The 21,811-nt window shown below is 36.5% G+C and overlaps 1 protein-coding gene across 6 annotated transcripts in view; it reads left to right on the top strand.

The window, feature by feature from the left end:
• LOC106087843 (protein mesh) overlaps window positions 1–21,811 on the top strand; it is a 132,344-nt gene that overhangs the window by 53,952 nt on the left and 56,581 nt on the right. For all 6 annotated transcript variants that reach the window (XM_059363021.1, XM_059363019.1, XM_059363017.1 and 3 more), the window contains one exon: window positions 4,301–4,438. In XM_059363021.1, coding sequence (XP_059219004.1) covers window positions 4,301–4,438 — 138 coding nt within the window. The remainder of the gene's footprint in view (window positions 1–4,300; window positions 4,439–21,811) is intronic.

Raw genomic sequence — 21,811 nt, 5'->3', positions numbered from 1 at the left:
ATTTTGGCCAAGATCTTCTTCGTATTTTGCAATTTGCGAATGCATTTGTGGTTCTTGGTTGGTTATTGGCTTTTACTGCCTTGTTGTTTTTTTGCCAGGTTACTATTACTTGGACCTGATTCTGACTAGGACATCTTTGACGCCTTTGTCGGACACTAGCTGCTAGGAAATTCTTTCCACATTCCTAGCACATTTTATATATCAGTTAACAGATTTCCTTTTTTGTCTCTGCAGGAGGATGTGTCTGCACCAAAGCCTTCGTTCTATTGTTCGCTTACACACATTCTTCTCCTAATAATGGTGTCATTTGTGACGCACTTTGTCATGTAAAAACTTCTCCCCAAAAAGGTGTCGCACTGTAGCACGACACACAATGGGCAAAAATCGATAAAAAAATATTTAAAAAACATGGCATTTGAGAACGGATAAAAATAATTTTGAAATGGTTTAAGCTGAAGTGTTATGTGCAAAATTTCAAGGCCCTCTTGGCAGACCCATAAAGAAAAATTTTCATGGAAATTTTGTCTTTAGAGAAAATTTCGTTAAAATTTCGTCTTAACAGAAAATTTCATTGAAATTTCCAGCAAAATTTGGCTTTAGAGAAAATTTTCTGGAAATTTTGTCTGTAGAGAAAATTTTATAAACATTTTTTCGTTAGAGAAAATTTCATGGAAATTTTGTCTTTAGAAAAAATTTCATTGAAATTTTGTCTTTAGAAAGATTTCATTGAAATTTTGTCTTTAGAAAAAATGTCATTGAAATATTGTCTTAGAGAAAATTTCATGGAAATTTTGTCTTTAGAGAAAATTTCATGGAAATTTTGTCTTTAGAGAAAATTTCATGGAAATTTTGTCTTTAGAGAAAATTTCATGGAAATTTTGTCTTTAGAGAAAATTTCATGGAAATTTTGTCTTTAGGGAAAATTTCATGGAAATTTTGTCTTTAGAGAAAATTTTATGGAAATTTTGTCTTCAGAGAAAATTTTATGGAAATTTTGTCTTTAGAGAAAATTTCATAGAAATTTTGTTTTAGATAAAATTTCATGGAAATTTTGTCTTTAGAGAAAATTTCATGGAAATTTTGACATGAAAATTTTATGGAAATTTTGTCTTTAGAGAAAATTTCATGGAAATTTTGTCTTTAGAGAAAATTTCATGGAAATTTTGTCTTTAGAGAAAATTTCATGGAAATTTTGTCTTTAGAGAAAATTTCATGGAAAGTTTGTCTTTAGAGAAAATTTCATGGAAATTTTGTCTTTAGAGAAAATTTCATGGAAATTTTGTCTTTAGAGAAAATTTCATGGAAATTTTGTCTTTAGAGAAAATTTCATGGAAATTTTGTCTTTAGAGAAAATTTCATGGAAATTTTGTCTTTAGAGAAAATTTCATGGAAATTTTGTCTTTAGAGAAAATTTCATGGAAATTTTGTCTTTAGAGAAAATTTCATGGAAATTTTGTCTTTAGGGAAAATTTCATGGAAATTTTGTCTTTAGAGAAAATTTCATGGAAATTTTGTCTTTAGGGAAAATTTCATGGAAATTTTGTCTTTAGAGAAAATTTCATGGAAATTTTGTCTTTAGAGAAAATTTCATGGAAATATTGTCTTTAGAGAAAATTTCTTTGAAATTTTGTCTTTAGAGAAAATTTCATGGCAATTTTGCCTTTGGAGAAAATTTCTTGGAAATTTTGTCTTTAGAGAAAATTTAATTAAAATTTCCAGTAAAATTTGTCTTTAGAGAAAATTTCATGGAAATTTTGTCTTTAGAGAAAATTTCATGGAAATTTTGTCTTTAGAGAAAATTTTATGGAAATTTTGTCTGTAGAGAAAATTTCATAGAAATATTGTTTTAGAGAAAATTTCATGGAAATTTTGTCTTTAGAGAAAATTTCATGGAAATTTTGACATGAAAATTTTATGGAAATTTTGTCTTTAGAGAAAATTTCACGGAAATTTTGTCTTTTGAGAAAATTTCATGGAAATTTTGTCTTAGAGAAAATTTCCATGAAATTTTCTCAAAAGACAAAATTTCATGGAAATTTTTTTTTTAGAGAAAATTTCATGGAAATTTTGTCTTTAGAGAAAATTTCATGGAAATTTTGTCTTTAGAAAAAATTTCATGGAAATTTTGTTTTTAGAGAAAATTTCATGGAAATTTTGTCTTTAGAGAAAATTTCATGAAAATTTTGTCTTTAGAGAAAATTTCATGGAAATTTTGTCTCTAGAGAAAATTTCATGGAAATTTTCTCTTTAGAGAAAATTTCATGGAAATGTTGTCTTTAGAGAAAATTTCATGGAAATTTTGTCTTTAGAGAAAATTTCATGGAAATTTTGTCTTTAGAGAAAATTTCATGGAAATTTTGTCTTTAGAGAAAATTTCATGGAAATTTTGTCTTTAGAGAAAATTTCATGGAAATTTTGTCTTTAGAGAAAATTTTATGGAAATTTTGTCTTTAGAGAAAATTTCATGGAAATTTTGTCTATAGAGAAAATTTCATGGAAATTTTGTCTTTAGAGAAAATTTCATGGAAATTTTGTCTTTAGAGAAAATTTCATGGAAATTTTGTCTTTAGAGAAAATTTCATGGAAATTTTGTCTTTAGAGAAAATTTCATGGAAATTTTGTCTTTAGAGAAAATTTCATGGAAATTTTGTCTTTAGAGAAAATTTCATGGAAATTTTGTCTTTAGAGAAAATTTCATGGAAATATTGTCTTTAGAGAAAATTTCATAGAAATTATGTCTTTAGAGGAAGTTTAAATGGAAATTTTGTTTTTAGAGATAATTTTATGGAAAGTTTGTCTTTAGAGAAAATTATATAAAAATTTCATGTCTTTAGAGAAAATTTTATGGAAATTTTGTCTTTGGAAAAAATTCACTCAATTTTCTTATTCACAAAAATTGATAATTTATTCAACTGTTGGCTCCATCAATCAGTGAAATTATTTCTGTTCTTTTAAATGACATGACAATTCAATTGTCAACATATATTGTGGGCTTTTATAAAATGTGTGCACATTTTGCCATAATTTCAGCGATTCTTACCATATGTGACGGCATTAAGGGGCTTGGCATGCATATTACATAGATAACTTTTCTGCGGGGCGTAAATATTTGTTGACACTTGCAGACCATTAGCGTTGACACGTTTTTCAAACAATTAAGTGACATCGATAGACCCTGCGACCAGTCGGTCGGTCGACCGGGCGAGTGCGGAGCTAACATATCTTACAAACTCAGTGGCCCTAAGAAGAAATTTTCATTTGCGGTGTGGTATGCATGTAAATAATTAATGTCATTTATTCTGGGCCACTACAATGAGGAATATTCAAATAAGAGTCATAATTAAAATGTCTATCATGCATTTCAAACGAAACATTTTTCACACACACACACACACACACGCAAATGCCCATACTAAAAATGTCGGTGTGAATTCCTTTTGTATGCTGGCCATGCAACACCATTGTCTGTCTGTCTACTGCGAAATGGGTCTGATTTAATTATGCCATTATAGTTAGTGAGCTGCCACCACCATTACCGCTACCACCAACAATAAATACCCATGTAAATTTGCCAACTTGCAGGATAATGAGAATTTTTTACACACACACAAAAACAAACACTTTCATACATTGCAAGAGTAAATACAAATAAGTGAGTGCACTACTCACATTCCCTTATAGTACTGTTAGTATTGGGACCAGTGTTGCCATTTAAATTTTATTAGGTAAAGAGTAATCACGTAATTATGCTAGAGGCGAAGGAGGTATATTTCACATATACACACTCAACATTAAGAAGAGTAATATACGAGACATTTCAATTGCCCACCACCATTCACAAAAAATCACGCTCAAGGAATTAATTGTCGTTAACGAAAATTCTGAGTGAACTCAAATAAATCAGACTCATATAAATGAAGAATTGTAAGGAAGTCTAATCAAGCTCTTGACACAAATTGGTGAATTAACAGAGATTGAGTGTGATTTTTGTCTTGATGGTAACTTAATGGTAAGTTTTCTTGTGATTAAAATTGGATGAGTTTTCTACTGAGTTTTAGTTAACAAATTGTGGGATGTTAAGTATTGTAAATCCTACTAATAGTTGTCTATTGGCAACACTGTTAGAAACCAGGCGACTGCTAGAGAGAGGTGCAGAGTGATTGGAATGTGTAATTAAATGGTGGCAAAGAGTAGGAAATTAATGGACATTATTAAAATACTCACTAATAATTGAATTGAAATCGAAGCAAACATCATTCATGATATTTCAATTATTTTGTTTTATTTTCTACTTTTGCAGACTAACACCTTCCAAATGGTTTTGGCTACCGACGAAGTCTACACTTATGCCATTTTCAATTATGACGTCATCAATTGGTCTGCCCACACAGAAGCCGGTGGTGATACCACACACGGTGAAGGCGGTGTTCCTGCTTTTGTAAGTACAATCAAAATGATTTGTTGTTACAGTGAAATTCAGTCTGGGGGCAAAATTTCTAAAGACAAAATTTCTCTAAAGACAAAATTTCTATAAAATTTTCTCAAAAGACAAAATTCCGATGAAATTTTCTCTAAAGGCAAAATTTCCATGAAATTTTCTCTTAAGACAAAATTCCGATGAAATTTTCTCTAAAGGCAAAATTTCTATGAAATTTTCTCTAAGGAAAAAATTTCTATGAAATTTCCTCTCAAGACAAAATTTCCATGAATTTTCTCTAAAGACAAAATTTCTATGAAATTTTCTCTAAAGTCAAAATTTCTATGAAATTTTCTATGAGGACAAAAATTTCCATGAAATTTTCTCTAAAGACAAAATTTCCATGAAATTTTCTCTAAAGACAAAATTTCCATGAAATTTTCTCTAAAGACAATATTTCAGTGAAATTTTCTCTAAAGACAAAATTTCTATGAAATTTTCACTAAAGACAAAATTGCTATAAAATATTCTCCAAGGACAAAATTTCTATGAGATTTTCTCCAAAGGCAAAATTTCTATCAAATTTTCTCTAAAGACAAAATTTCTATGAAATTTTCTCTGAAGGCAAAATTTCTATGAAATTTTCTCTAAGGACAAAATTCTATGAAATTTTCTCTAAGGACAAAATTTCTATGAAATTTTCTCTAAGGACAAAATTTCCATGAAATTTCCACAAAATTTCTATGAAATTTCCTCTGAAGACGAAATTCAGATAAATTTTCTCTAAAAACAAAATTTCTATGAAATTTTCTGTTAAGACAAAATTTCTATCAAATTTTCTCTAAAGACAAAATTTCTATGAAATTTTCTCTAAAGACAAAATTTCTATGAAATTTTCTCTAAAGACAATGTTTCTATGAAATTTTCGCTAAAGAGAAAAGTCTAAAACTATCAACACCGATTAAGAATAGGAGGTTCAGAATTCACTTCCCCGAGAGTGAGGAGTGGAGGGAATGCTGTGTTTGAGGACGATGAGACCTCGGTTTTCACTGACAGCTCCTAGACGGAGTCAGGGACAAGATTGGGTGTCTACTCCGACTCACTCAAGATCACTATGTTACTGAGATTGCTGAGTGTACGATTTTGAGGCAAAGGTTTGTACCATTACGGTAGCTGCAAGAAAAATCCTGGGAAGGAATTTAAAAATCTCGATAATCAGGATTTATGTGGATAGTATGGAGTCGCTAAGGTTAGGTTAGGATGAAAACTGGGTGCAGATATTATTCCGTTTTATGCCACTATGGGCTTACCTAAACCTGTATTCAGCTTATTGTACGCTCTAGATACTAAAAAGTAACCTCGAACAAGTCAAGTGGCGTTAAGTTCGGCGGGGTCGAACTTTGGATACCCACCACCTCGGGTATATATGTAAACCTCCTTTCGTTATAATCCGGTGAAAAATTTATACTGTATACCCCCATAGCAGCTTTATCGAAATAGGGTCCGATTTGGACCAAATTCGACACGAACATTGAGTGGTCTAATATGTACAACTCATTGTTCAATTTTGTAGGACTAAATATTGATCTTTTTGGTAGCCATATCTAAATACGGAACGATCTGAACCATATACGATACGGATGTCGAAAAGCCTAACATAAGTCACTGTGTCAAATTTCAGGGAAATCGGGTTATAAATGCGCTTTTTATGGGGCCAAGATTTTAAATCCAGCGATCGGTTTATATCGCAGCTTTGTGCAAATCTAAACCGATCTGGGCCAAATTGAAGAGGGATGTTGAAGGGCCTAACACAGCTCACTTTCCCAAATTGCAGCGAAATGGGATAATAAATGCGCCTTTTATGCGGCCAAAACCTTAAATCGAGAGATCGGTCTATATGGCAGCTATATCCAAATCTGGACCGATCTGTGCCATATTGCAGAAAGATGTAGGGGGGGCCTAACATAACCCACTTTCCCAAATTTTGGCGCTTTTTATGGACTCAAGACTTTAAATCGAAAGATCGGTCTACATGGCAATATGGTCTGTTGCAATATTGCAGAAAGATGTCGAAGGGCCTAACTTAACTCACAGCTCCAAATTTCATCGACATCGGACAATAAATGCGCCTTTTATGCGCCCAAAACCTTAATTCGGTCTATATGGTAGATATATTTAAATCTGGACCGATCTGTGCCATATTGCAGAAAGATGTAGAGGGGCCTAACATAACCCACTTTCCCAAATTTTGGCGAAATCGGACAATAAATGCGTCTTTTATGGGCCCAAGACTTTAAATCGAGAGATCGGTCTATATGACAGCTATATCCAAATCTGATCCGATCTGTTGGAATATTGCAGAAATATGTCGAAGGGCCTAACTTAACTCAGAGCTCCAAATTTCATCGATATCGGACAATAAATGCGCCTTTTATGCGCCCAAAACCTTAAATCGAGAGTTCGGTCTATAAGGCAGCTATATCAAAATTTAGACCGATCTGTTGCAATATTGCAGAAAGATGTCAAAAGGCCTAACACAACTCACTGTTCCAAATTTTGACGACATCGGACAATAAATGCGCCTTTTATGCGCCCAAAACCTTAAATCGAGAGATCGGTCTATATGGCAGCTATATCTCGATCGATTTGGGCCAAATTGAAGAATAATGTCGAAAAGCCGAATACATATCACTGTACCAAATTTTGGCCAAATCTGTAGCTTCTTAACAAGAATCCATGGACAGACAAACAGAGAGATGAACATAGCTAAATCAAATCAGGAAGTAATTCTTAGGTGATCAGTTGACTTCTTTCTAACGTTGGAAACACATACACAAAGCTATAATACCATGTTCCACAGTTGTGGTGAAGGATATAATTATGTTCCACGTAAGAATGTTTATTTGGGAGATATTTTGAAAATACTTTTACAAACCCCACACATTCCAAGGGAAAGAATGTTAATCATATCTTTCATAATACATATTAAAATTTAATTTGTATGAAATCACTATATTTTTATTTTTCTTTCATTTGTCATGACGTAGTAATCTTTACTTTTTTTCTTATTTCACATTCAAAAATATTAAAATATGCATAATTTTAATATAAAGACACCAAGTACATCATATTCTGCAATTAAATATGGCATACTTACACAAAGTCATAACCTATGTATGTCCCCTCAACACCCTAGCCTCATCATAGTTCCCAGTGAGTTTTGGTTTAATCTTCTTAATAGTTTGTATTTGTTTGCACTAGCAAGTATGACGTTGTGATACGGTATACTCTCTCATCTATCAAGGCAGCACATACAACACCCATAGAACTTTTTTCCTACATACACATATGCACACACTCACATTCACCACATCTTAATTTGAAGACATTTTGGGTTTGTTTGATTTTTGATGTTGCCAAAAGAACAACCACTACCACATAGTAGTTGTCTTTATTATGCCTCTCACGTTTTGTTGTTTAGCAAAGACGAGAGAATTAAGTATTCAGCGTGTACTTAATTTTACACTTTCACTATGGTTATCTCTTACACTCCGCAAGCGCCTCACGCTCCTCTCTTACACATTCACTTTTCGTGATGCCCCAAAGATGTTTTATTTCTTTAGTTTTATGGTCCTTATGATGATGTGAAGTCAACTTTACTCATAGATAGTGAACATCACACATCATTATTTAGCACACATGCACAGTAACACATACATGTGTATAAGATGAACATCTACACCGCCACAAACATCAACATAAACTCTGTTAGTGGCTTTCGGTTTCGTTATTCCCATCATGATTAAAACTTGGTAAAGGTGACCAAATCATAAGAATTTTAAGTTTATCTTAGAATTTGCCCATTCCTTCTTTATGGCATTGGCTCACAGCTGTTCCGAGGACAACTGTTATGGAATACTAATGGATTTTGTGGCACTTGATGAAGGAAAATGAAACTTTTACAATGCATTAGTTTATTAATTTAGGCATCCTGTATGGGAACAACGAAAATTACTTTGCAACCTAAAATAGGCTTCTTTTCCCAAATTATTGTACGACAGGAAACATTGTGCTTTTATGAAATTAGGGTTTTATAAAAGAGGAGGACTGTTTCTGTTGAAGTAAAACTTGAATTGGTTAGTAGTCATTCCTCTGAAGTGGAATGGAATAAAAATCAATGTGAAATATGGGTTCATAGCAAAATGGTTATGAGTTCACTGTATAATGTATACATCACTTCATAACGCGTCTATGAACGCTGTAGGTATTCAATAGCTATAACGAGATACTTGTATATATGGACGGGTACAAAAGAATGAAGGCAAAATTTTGGAAATTTTCCCATTGACATTCCATTAAGGAACAACGCGGATACTGAGAGAAGTATCAATGAGTGGTTTTCGATAAAAAGTTTAAGCTCAATGATAAGAGACCCCATTTTTCTTGCCTAGTCCGAATGACTTGCCGCAGAAAGACATCATTTAGTAGAGACGTTTACACTTTTGATTACTTAAGGTTTATACCAGCACTAGTAGAGGATAACCACCGATGAAAATTATTTTCTGATGTTCGCGCCGTGATTTGAATCTAGGCATTCAGCGTCATAGGAGGACATGTTTACCTCTGAGCTACGGTGGCCTCAAATGAACGAAGCACTTTCTTTTAATTGATTTTTTTTGAGTGGGACCCTTTCTCATGCGAATAACAGATACTGAAAAGCGATAGCGAGCGAAAGAAGGCAATATTTGCAAATTTGACCTTGGACATTCCGTTTAGGAATAGAGCGAATTCTTCTCTCATATCAAACAGTGCTCTTCGATACAAGTTTAAGCTCAATGATAAGACCCCTCCTTTTTTGTTGTTGAGTCCGAATGGCTTGTCACAGAAAGACACAATTTAGTAGAGACCTCAACACTTTTGATTACATCAGGTATATACCTCACAAGTGTCGCCAGCACTAAGAGGGGATAAACAGTGCCAACATTTTTTTTCTGATGTTCTTGCCATGATTTGAATCCAGGTGTTGAGCGTCAAAGTCAGATATGTAAACTTAGAGGCCTTTATTGGGAACTGTACCGCCAAGGCCGTGCTGAAGCTGAGGAAACTTGGTGTTCCTTCGCGTTTCTGATTTTTGTGATTGTATTGAGCAAAAATGTCAGCTAGACCATACGTCTACGGTGAAAATCGAGCTTCCAGATTTTGACTTGCAGTTTTATCTCAGACCTTTGGCACGCTTTTTGGATATTTTTGGCCCATAACAGCCGAACCATTGAGATTTTCGATCCAATACTAAGACAAAAATTGTAGCCAAGATAATCACATCGCAAAAGCATTGGAATACTCCTTCCGGCAGTTTTGGCCTAAATTATGAGACAGTATTTAACGATGTCCATATGTCTGGCCATCTATAAGTCCGTCTGTTGAAACCACTCCACAGTCTTGAAAAATTTAGATACTGATCCCAAGTTATTGAACGGGCCAAATCGGATCATATATGGATATAGCTGCCATACAGACCGATGTTCCGATATACGGTTTTGAGTTCATAAAAGACGCATTAGCTGACTTCGCTGGAATAGTGAGTTATATTAGGGCCTTCAATATCCGAACGTAGTTCGGTCCATATCGAGCTATATTTATATATTGCCTTCATATAGACCGATCTGCCGATTAAGGGTCTAAAGAACATAAATGACGCATTTATTATCCGATTAAACTGTTATTCGGAAAAGTGAGTTGGAGTAGGACACTAGACATTTCAACGGAATGTGGTTTAGATCGGATCACATTTAAATGATTCAGGAACTCAACCTCATAAAAACCGCATTTGTCATTCGATTTCTCAGAAATTTGTAACAGTGAATTGGAGAAGGACTATCGATATCCGAACAGAGTATGATCCACATCAGACTACACTTTGATATAGCTGGCATATAGACTGATCAGCCAACTTAGTAATTGAAGCGCTTAAATGGCGCATTTGTTATTCAATTTCGCTGAAATTTAAGAACGGTGATTAAGATTGAGCCACCCGATATTCAAACCAAGTATGGTCCACATTAGGGCTGCAGAGTCGAGCAATTTTGACTCGACTCCGACTCCAGGCTAAATTGTGAAGGTCCTGGGAAAGACTTACGGGATCTTCAAAATTTTGCACCCCCTTTAACCGTAGGCAATATCCAAAATTTAGGATGAAGAGGAGGATGATGATGATGATAATGATTAGTATGAAGACATCACATCGTGGGTGTAAAGGGAGCCCACATTAAATATGTACTCCTGCGGGCATTAAAATGTGATTGCTCGGTAGCGCCAACGACAATGCCCCCTACCCCTTACCACGATTTTCAATATGGATATTAAATATTATTCCGATTGGGACAATATGGATTTTTAAATTAAAGGTATTTAAGAATAGACTATAAACTTGGCATAAAAATGTCACCCTAAGTGACGCAAGGTCCCACACCCCCCAAAAAACACCGCCCAACAGGTCACTTTTACCGCTATAGGTAATGTGGGTACCAAATAAAATGTATTTAAAAGTAGAGTACAAATCTGGCATACAAATGTATTCCTTGGTGTCTGGGGGCCTCCCCACCCCCCAAAACCTTCTTGTAGGACATATTACCTGATTGGGACAATTTGAGACTCAAATGAAACGTATTTTGTAGTTAAATACAAAAATGGTATAAAATTGGGTTCAAGTATGTAAAAGGCCACCCCAGGCCCAAAACCGCCCCAAAAGTAGCGCCAAAATCAAAAGTGGACTGATCGGGACAATATAGCACCCAAATGAAAGGTATTTGGAAGTAGAGTATGAATATGATATTTAAAATTGGGCCTAAGTACCTAGGGAGCTGTCATAAGCCCAAAACCCGTCCCAAAAGTACCCCCAAAATTAAAGTGAACCGATTGGGACAATTAGGGACTCAAATGAAAGGTTTTTGGCAATAGAATACATAAACGTTATAGGAAATTGGATCCAAATACCTAAGGCGCCGCCCAAAGCCCGAAACCGCATCAAAAGTATCGCCCAAAATCAAAAGTGGACCGATGGGGCCAATATGGGAATCCAATGAAAGGTATTTGAGAGTAGAGTACGAATATGAGTGTCGACTATTTAAAATTGGGTGTAATTAGCAAGAGGGCAGCCCTAAAATCAAAACCTTCCCAAGAGGGAATATTACACGATCATAATAATATGGGACTCATATAAAGGGTGATTTTTTTGAGGTTAGGATTTTCATGCATTAGTATTTGACAGATCACGTGGGATTTCAGACATGGTGTCAAAGAGAAAGATGCTCAGTATGCTTTGACATTTCATCATGAATAGACTTACTAACGAGCAACGCTTGCAAATCATTGAATTTTATTACCAAAATCAGTGTTCGGTTCGAAATGTGTTCAAATTTTGACAAATTTTGTTCAGCGATGAGGCTCATTTCTGGTTGAATGGCTACGTAAATAAGCAAAATTGCCGCATTTAGAGTGAAGAGCAACCAGAAGCCGTTCAAGAACTGCCCATGCATCCCGAAAAATGCACTGTTTGGTGTGGTTTGTACGCTGGTGGAATCATTGGACCGTATTTTTTCAAAGATGCTGTTGGACGCAACGTTACGGTGAATGAACACATTTCGAACCGAACACTGATTTTGGTAATAAAATTCAATGATTTGCAAGCGTTGCTCGTTAGTAAGTCTATTCATGATGAAATGTCAAAGCATACTGAGCATCTTTCTCTTTGACACCATGTCTGAAATCCCACGTGATCTGTCAAATACTAATGCATGAAAATCCTAACCTCAAAAAATCACCCTTTAAAAGGTGTTCGGGTTTTACGAATATGGTATTAAAAATGAGGTTCAAGTGATGGGAGGTTGCCTTCCCCTCACAACACTTCCCTAAAATGTCCATATTTGTCAATCATGGCTAAATGGCGATCAATAAAATGTGTTTGGTAGTAGATAAACAAATTTTAGTTATGAGAAGATACATATGGTAATAAGTAAGAAACTTATTTTTCGCGTGATGCTAATGAAGGCGCAGCCGAGCGGGTCGGGTACAGCTAGTATCTGCCATATAGACCAATTTCCCGATTAAAAGCTTTGAGCACGTAACCCATTTATGTTGAAATTTGGTAACATGAGTTGCCTTCTTTAGTTGCTGATATCGATTGGAGTTTATTGTACCATATGGAATCGGTAGACGATCAGGTGAACTTTTTATCTGGAAATGTGTGTGCTATCCAGTATCTTATGATCCCGGTCAGAATGAGACGAATTTGCCCAAGTACAAAACCTTGGTTTTCGGCAGATATTCGTGTTGCAATCGAGAAAAGGCGCATTTGTTGAAATTTTTCTTTGAATTTGGAACAGTGAGTTTGAATTCGACTCCGAATCTACGCCAAACTTCATAGAAATTAGTTTAGAATTGTAACAAATAGGGTATAAGTTGGCTATAATATAGTGTGCCTTGTCTTTTTTGGTTTATTATTTCATATTTAAAATTAAGTTTATTTATTTTGTTTTTTTTTTTGTAAATTTTTTTACCTCAACTTTGCAATTTTCCTCTTATTTATAATTCTAATACAGAGTCGTAGCTTTGAATTGCTTTTCACCACTTACATCATGTTAAGTTACCTACAACCACTTTTGACATACATATATCTCCACCGACATGTATATATCTCCACCGCAAGCAAGCAAGTCTATGCACAGCTTGTCCAAATGTCCTTGTTTGCATATGCAAACAAGGACATTTGGTTGCATATGCAAACAGAGGAATGAACAATCCTGTCATATTTTTCAATTCATGGCCGGAAGTGTTGATTGGTTTGTTTAGCCATATGTCACGTTTATCTAAGCACTTGACACAATTCATTTCCGTTTGCAATTCATTCTGGTTTGGACTTAAATTCCGAACAGTTTTCTTTTTTGTTGTAAATAACAAAAATAATAACGAATGAAAGGGGTTGCATATTGGCTGGACCATTAGCTTTTTGACTTTGATAGTTTTAGACAATTTACCAAAACAAAGCAAACAAATTAAATAAAAACATTGCAAATGCAAATTTTGCCCATGAACATTCCACTAAGCAAAAGGTGCAAACTTCTCACATATCAATGAGTGCAGTCCGATTCAAGTTTTGGCTCAATGATACGGGGCCTCCTTTTTATAGGCGAGTTCGAACGGCGTGCTGCAGTGCGACACTTTTTTGGAGAGAAGTTTTACATGGCATAGTACCACCATTAGGAGGGAAAAACCACCGCTGAAAATTTTTTTCTGATGGTCTCGCCAGGATTCGAACCCAGTCGTTCAGCGTCATAGGCGGACATTTTATTTAAGACTAGGCAGTATGCCATTGTCTCCCACCGTTATGTCATTCGGACTCAGCTATAAATAGCTGTTTTTCTAATTCAGCTAAAACTTGATTCGGGCAGCACTCATACATAAAGAGAATTCAATCTCCCACTGTTCCTCAATGAAGCATTTGTATACTAATTTTATTTGTATACCCTCCACAATAGGATGGGGATATACTAAGTTCGTCATTCTGTTTGTAAATCCTCGAAATATTTTTCTAAGACCCTATAAAGTATATATATTCTTGATCGTCATGACATTTTAAGTCGATTGAGCCATTTCCGTTCGTCCGTCCGTGTGTTCGTCCGTTTGTCCGTCCGTCCGTCTGTCCGTCGAAAGCACGCTTACTCTTGAAGCAGTAAAACTAGCCGCTTGAAATTTTGCACAAAAAATACTTCTTATTAGTGTAGGTCGTTTGGGATTGTAAATGGGCCATATCGGTCCACGTTTTGATATGGCTGTCACATGAACCTTTCTTGGGTCTTAAATCCTTGACCATCTAGAGGGCACAATTTCTATCCGATTAAGCTGAAATTTTGCACATACCGTTTTAGTATGACATACAAAAACTGTGCTAATTTTGGTTGAAATCGGTACATAACCTGGTATAGCTGTAATACAAGCCGATCTGGGGTCTTGAAGTCGGGAGCCTCTAGAGGGCGCAATTCCCATCCGATTTAGCTGAAATTTTGCATGACGTGTTTCGTTACGATTTCCAACAACTGTGTTGAAATCGGTCCATAACCTGATATAGCTGCCATATAAACCGATATAGAATCTTGACTTCTTGAGCCACTAGAGGGCGCAATGCTTGTCCGGTTTGGCTAAAATTTTGCATGATGTATTTTGTTACGACTTCCAACAATTGTGCGAAGTATGACTGAAATCGGTCTATAACCTGATAGAGCTGCCCTATAAACTGATCTGGGGTCTTGACTTCTTGAGCCACTAGAGGGCGCAATTCTTATTCGATTTGGCTGAAATTTTGCATGACGTGTTTCGTTGTGACTTCCAACAACTGTGGCAAATATAGGATAAATCGGTCCAAAACCTGAAAGAGCTGCCCTAGAAACTGATCTGGGGTCTGAAGCCACTAGAGGGCGCTCTAAATGTCCGATTTGGCTAAAATTTTGTACAACGGCTTCTCCCATGTGCTTCAACATACATGTCAAATATGGTCTGAATTGGTCTATAGCCTACCCTATAAAACGATCTCTCTAAAGGGCGTATTTTTTGCGGATTTTAAACCGTCTTACGCCGCTATGAAAGTAAATCTAAGCCAGTCACCGACTTTCTGTTCTTGGCTCTAAATATACTGCAGTTATCAGAACTATAATGCTATATAGTGTTGTTGTCTGGTGGACGGCGCTTCAAAAATCCACCTCCTGCTCAATACTTAACCGGATCCAAAGGATGGCTTCTATGTGGATCACAGCCGCACTGAAGACAACCCCATCTGATGCAATGAATTTGATGCTGCATCTTATGACTCTGGACATTGGGGCTACCCAAATTGCAGCAACCACTGCCGTCAGGTTAAGAGAGCTTTCTCATTGGTCATGTGGCGGCTACGGACACTGTGTTATCCCTGATACAACATCCGATGTTCCAGGCAGTGTGGATTACACCCTACCTGAGCCGCTTTTTGCAAAAAATTACTGTATCACTATTCCTGATAGAACCGATTGGAACTACGATATCCCTGGTAACAGAAGTTACATAGATTTCAATACGAATGGTTCAAAACGACCAGGGGGGCTTTGGGGTGTACTCTAAAGATCTAGAACTGGTCATATCGAAAAGGTTACACGGCAACTGCATTGTGTATCAAGCAGAGATCCCTAAAATTAAGGAAGTGGTGAAATGACTAAAATTTAATGTCATAACGATGATTGGCATAAATATTATCTCAGACAGCCAGGCAGCCATTAAATCCCTGAAGAATGTATTTTTGAACACAAAACCCGCACTTGACTCTCGCAGATCTCTCAACAAGATGGCTGAACAGTTCAAAATTCACCTGTTCTGAGTGCCGAAACACAGAGATATCCCAGGGAATTGTAAAGCGGACGAGCTTGCGAGACTAGGAACTTCCCTACATATTCCAGGGATACTGGAATCTGTGGGTATGCCTCTAGCGACATGTAAGCTAAGTTTTCAGCACCAGGCCCAAAGTGCAACGAATGATAGATGGTCACAAAGAGGGGGCTATGAGCATTCCAAAACTATGCGACCTAATCTAGACTTGAAGAGGTCTGCGGCTTTGCTGTCATTGGCTGGAACAGACATCTCAGTCATTGTGTCCGTCATGAAAGGTCACTGTCTAATCGGAAAACATGCTGACAGCAACAACTTTTGCAGAAGCTGTGATGACATCGAAGAAGAAGAGACTATAGAAGATCTTCTGTGTATGTCTCCCGCACTAGCAGTTAGAAGGAGTTCCACTTTAGATTCTCATTTCTTTGAGAACCTGTCTGATTTAGCGCATGTGAACATTCTCAAGTTATTGAGCGTTTTAAAGCGATCTGGCCTAATCTAGACTTGAAGATGTCTGCTGCTTTGCTGTCATTGGCTAGAACTGAAGTCTTAGTCATTGTGTCCGTCATGAAAGGTCACTATCTAATCGGAAAACATGCTGACAGACTGAAGGTTGCCAGCAATGACTTTTGCAGAAGCTGTGAGGACAACGAAGAAGAAGAGACTATAGAAGATCTTCTATGTATGTCTCCCGCACTAGCAGTTAGAAGGAGTTCCACTTTAGATTCTCATTTCTTTGAGAACCTGTCTGATTTAGCGCATGTGAACATTGTCAAGTTATTGAGCGTTTTAAAGCGATATGGCCTAATCTAGACTTGAAGATGTCTGCTGCTTTGCTGTCATTGCCTAGAACTGAAGTCTTAGTCATTGTGTCGGTCATGAAAGGTCACTATCTAATCGGAAAACATTGAAGGCTGCCAGCAACGACTTTTGCAGAAGCTGTGGGGACATCAAAGAAGAAGAGACTATAGAACACCTTCTGTGTATGTGTCCCGCACTAGCAGTTAGAAGGTTCTCATTTCTTTGAGAGCCTGTCTGATTTGGCGAATGTGAACATTGGCAAGTTATTGGGCGTTTTAAAGCGATCCGGATGGTTGTTCAACTGTAGGAACTAGAAGACATCTTCCTTCTCTGTTCCTGTGGTATCACAATGGACGAAATCGTCTAAGTGAGACTGATGGCAAACGCCTACTTTAACCTAACCTACTCCTTCCAGTTTTCATTCTTCTACCCTACACCACTACTGTGGTATAGGTTATTGTAAGTTTGTGCATTTGTTTGCAACACTAAGGAGGAGACGAGTTAGACCCATTGATAAGCTTAGAATCACTTCCTAATTTGATTTAGCTATGTCCGTCTGTCCGTCTGCCCATCTATCTGTCTGTCCATGTATTCTTGTAATCAAGTTACAGATCGCATTTTGCTGTCCGACTGTCACAAAATTTTGCACAAGTCACCTTTTTGGTTCAAGGACGACCGCTATTGGTTTTGAAAAAAATCGGTTCAGATTAAGATATAGCTCCCATATATATCTTTCATCCAATATGGCCTTTTAAGGCTGTAGAAGCCACAATTTTGGTCCGATCTTTACAAAATTTGGCATGGGGCGTTTTATTCAACGTCCTCATATATGTGCAAAGTTTAAGGCTATAGAAGCCACAATTTTGGTATGATCTTTATAAAATTTAGCATGGGGTATTTTATTTGACTTCTTAGTACGTGTGCTAAATTTGATCAAAATCCGTTCAGATTTAGATATATGTAGCTCCCATATATATCTTTTATATAATATGGCCCTTAAGGCTCTACTAGCCACAATTTAGGTCCTATCGTCAGAAAATCTTACAAGGTATGCAAAATTACAAGGTATTCAAAGTAGTACGCAGACCCGGTACTACTGGTTTTTGGGTTATATTTTAGGTGACACTTACCTGAGAACACATTTGACCACCTTAACATCGTCCTACATTCTTTTTGGGGTTTCTCTCTGTTCTAAAAATAGAAAAAGAGAAAATAAAACACACACATTTTAATCAGTTTGAGTAATTTTCTCATATTTTTGGTAGTGCCAGAGTTTTAATTTTAATTTCCGCCATAACAACGTTGTAATGCAACACTCTGCAAAGTGCAGTGCTGTGATGAAAACTAAACTTTTAACATTTTTCCCCCCATCCCATTTTTTGAGAGTTCATTTTCAAATTAAAAAACTAGAAACTAAAGAAGCATCATAGCGCTACTACTCATTCTCCCAGGGCAATTGCCTTAGTTGCTGCAATCTTCTAAATTTAATTTCTTTAAAAACAATGTTCACAAAACTTGAACAGGATAATAAGGAGGAATAGAGTGCATCAAAGGATGAGTTATACAATCAAAAATAAAACCAGAACCAGAAATGGAAAAACAGAAAAACTTGCAAATACGTTACATTGCATTTTTGGTTGTTACTCGTTACAGGAAAATGAGTTTAAAATATTGAAATAGCATATATGTACCAGAAATCATCACTTAAACATTTAAAATTAAATTTCTCACCCCTTCTTGTACTTCAACTAAAAATTATACTCTTTGAACAATAAATAATTCCCTTTGCATAAAGGTTTTTATTTATTTTATGTCATCATCATACTAGCCAGCTAATCTAGGGTGCCATCGAGCAACATTTGCTTCATTCCAAATCCCCAGCAATTACTTCGAATCAATGCTGAGCCTCTACTTATGCAAACTTTTTCAATTTAAATACCAACAGCTGGCCATTTATTGTATAAATTGAGAGATTTTTCAATATTTAATTGTTTCAGTAGGCTGCCATTCCCACCTTCCTTTTGCCTCAAAGCCATTTCTGTATGTGCTTTAATATTGTCTTGAGCATTTTATTTTTAATATTTAATGCCATTGAAAGCGACAAAAAAGTTTGTTTGATTTTTTCAATACCACAAAAGATTAAACTATTCAAAGTGTATAAACAAATCCCTACTAATCGTAAAGTTTACATTTCTCACTCACATCCGTTTCCGCCTAGAGTCATGTCAAAAGAAAAAACTCTCAACAAACGCACACACGAACATTCACTAAAGGTCGCTCACACATCCTTTCATGCACCCACAATTTTTATGTGTTTGGTGTGGTTTTTTTTCAAATTTTATTTAAATCTGTACACGTTGTTGGACAACACATTTTTATTTCATAAATTCAATTTTATGGCTCTTAAAAGGAACGATAGCATAAACAACAACAAAAACTATGTAAATTAGTGGTTTACAAAGCAAACTTATCTACGACTACGATAGCCATGTTCGTATTTTAGGTTTATGGTCAACAAAGTAAATAAAATGTTTGAGGTTCGGCCACAGGAGTAAAACAAAAAAACAGAATATAAAAACTCTCAACATGTCGAAATATGTTTGCCCAAAGAGAAACATTTTGTTTTGGGGTTGATAACCCGGATTTATATTATTTCACAAAACAAGTTTGGATAATTGTTTTAATTTAAAGTGAAATTTAAAACTTGGGCAAATGAATCGATGATGATGAAATTTTATTCCTACGAAAATGTCAACTCGTAATTATTTTCATATAAAATTTCATAAAAGTTCATATATTTGCGTGTATTAGTCAAGCTGACTGCCTTATCGAATGTTACACACAAAGCGGAAGTTATTCAAATAAGTTTTGAAGTTCTAAATCCCTGGAGAACGTATTTCTGAACACAAAAACCGCCCTCGATATACCAACGAGATGGCTGAACAGTTCAAAATTCACCCGTTCTGGGTGTCGGGCCACAGAGATATCCAAGGGAATTCTAAAGTGGAAGAGCTTGCGAGACTAGGAACTACCTTACACACTCCAGGGACACTGGAATTTGTGGGTATGCCTCCATCGACATGTAAACTAAGTTTTCTGGACCAGGTCCGAAGGGCAACGAATGATAGATGGTCACAAAGAAGGGGCTGTGAGCATTCCAAAACTATGTGACCTCATCTACACTTGAAGAGGTCTCCTGCTTTGCTGCCATTGGCGAGAACAGACGTCTCAATCATTGTGTCCGTCATGACAGGTCACTGTCTAATCGGAAAACATGCTGACAGACTGAAGGTTGCCCGCAACGACTTTTGCAGAAGCTGTGAGGACATCGAAGAAGAAGAGGCTATAGAACACCTTCCGTGTGTGTTTCCCGCACTAGCAGTTAGAAGTAGTTCCATTTTTGGTTCTCATTTCTTTGAGAACCTGTCTGATTTAAAGGATGTGAATATTCACAAGTTACTGGGCTTTTTAAAGCGATCTGGATGGTTCAACGGTAGGAACTAGAAGCCATCCCTCTGCTACTGTTCCTGTGGTATCACAATGGACGAAAACGTCTAAGTGAGTCTGATGGCCGATTGCCACTTAAACCTAACCTAAGTTTTGAAGAAAAGGAATTATCAGCTTTTCAGACAATACCTATGCGTAAGACCGGCCTGCACTTCACGGTCAGATGTTGCTCAGAAAAACTTGCCTGCGTAGACATCGCTCTGAAACTTTCTACATATAAAGAGTGCGCTAGAGAAACTTAATTATTTGAACTGTCAATAAGAACAGAGGTACTTCTATTATATTGGGTTGCCCAAAAAGTAATTGCGGATTTTTCATATAGTCGGCGTTGACAAATTTTTTCACAGCTTGTGACTCTGTAATTGCATTCTTTCTTCTGTCAGTTATCAGCTGTAACTTTTAGCTTGCTTTAGAAAAAAAGTGTAAAAAAAGTATATTTGATTAAAGTTCATTCTAAGCTTTATTAAAAATGTATTTACTTTCTTTTAAAAAATCCGCAATTACTTTTTGGGCAACCCAATATTTAATTTTTTTATACCCTCCACCATAGTATTTTCGTCCTTCCATTTGTAACACATCCAAATATTGATCTGAGATCCAAAAAAGTATATATAATCATAATCGTCTTGATTACACAGGATTTGACGGGACTCACCGAAACACCGGAATCTAGGAATAATGACGTTGATGGAAAATTTATAATTACGGAATTCATGGTGAAGGAATCCTTGAGGAGCTTCAAACCATTAAGTCACCCGGACCTGATGGAATATTTCTGGCGTTACTACAGAAAGAGGAAGACTATATGGTGCCTCATCTGGCCAAAATTTTCACAGCGTGCCTAGGACTTGCTTATACTCCGAAAGTCTGGCAGGAGGCAAGGGTGGTGTTTATACCCAAGCCCGGCAAGGCGAGTTATGCGACACCAAAGGCCTACAGACCCATAAGCCTTACGTCCTTTCTACTCAAAACCATGGAACATATTGTGGAAACCATGATAAAGAGTAGGACATCCAGCGAACTGCTCAAATACAAACAGCATGGCAATGTCAAGGGAAGGTCGGTGGAGACTGCCCTGCACGAGGTTGTGAATAAAATAGAAGAATCCTTCGATGCCAAAAGGTACACCCTGGCGGTATGCATTGAGATCGAAGGGGCTTTTATCAATGTGCGGACCGACACACTGATCCAATCCTTAGAGAGTGGCGGTTGGGGGTTTAGAGGGTGGTGTGGACCCGAAAGTGGGCAAACGTGGACCCGAAAGTGGGCATGAATTTCGTGCTCTACATCCAAATACCTTTTTTTTAGCCCCATATTGCCATGATGGGTAAACATGTATATCCGATTTAGGGTTGTTTTCGGGGTTGAGGTGGTCCCCCAAACACTTGCAAATGCAAATTTGCCCATGAACATTCCATTAAGGGACTGGGAAAAACTTCTCACAAATCAATTTGTGCTGTCCGATTTATTTTTAAGCTCAATGATAAGCGACCTCCTTTTAATAGTCGAGTCAGAACGGCGTGCCGCAGAGCGACACCTCTTTGGAGAGTAGTTTTTACACGGCAAAGTAATTCACATTAGGAAGGAAAAACCACCGCTGTACAATTTTCTGATGTTCCTGCCAGATTTGGAACCCAGGCATTCAGCGTCATCACCTCTACGCTACGGTGGCCTCCCCCC

This window comes from Stomoxys calcitrans, chromosome 2, assembly GCF_963082655.1.
Source record: "Stomoxys calcitrans chromosome 2, idStoCalc2.1, whole genome shotgun sequence".
In the NCBI taxonomy this organism is placed as follows: Eukaryota; Metazoa; Arthropoda; class Insecta; order Diptera; family Muscidae; genus Stomoxys; species Stomoxys calcitrans.
Note: the sequence above shows the minus strand (reverse complement) of the source record. Positions and strands in the feature narration are given on the sequence as shown.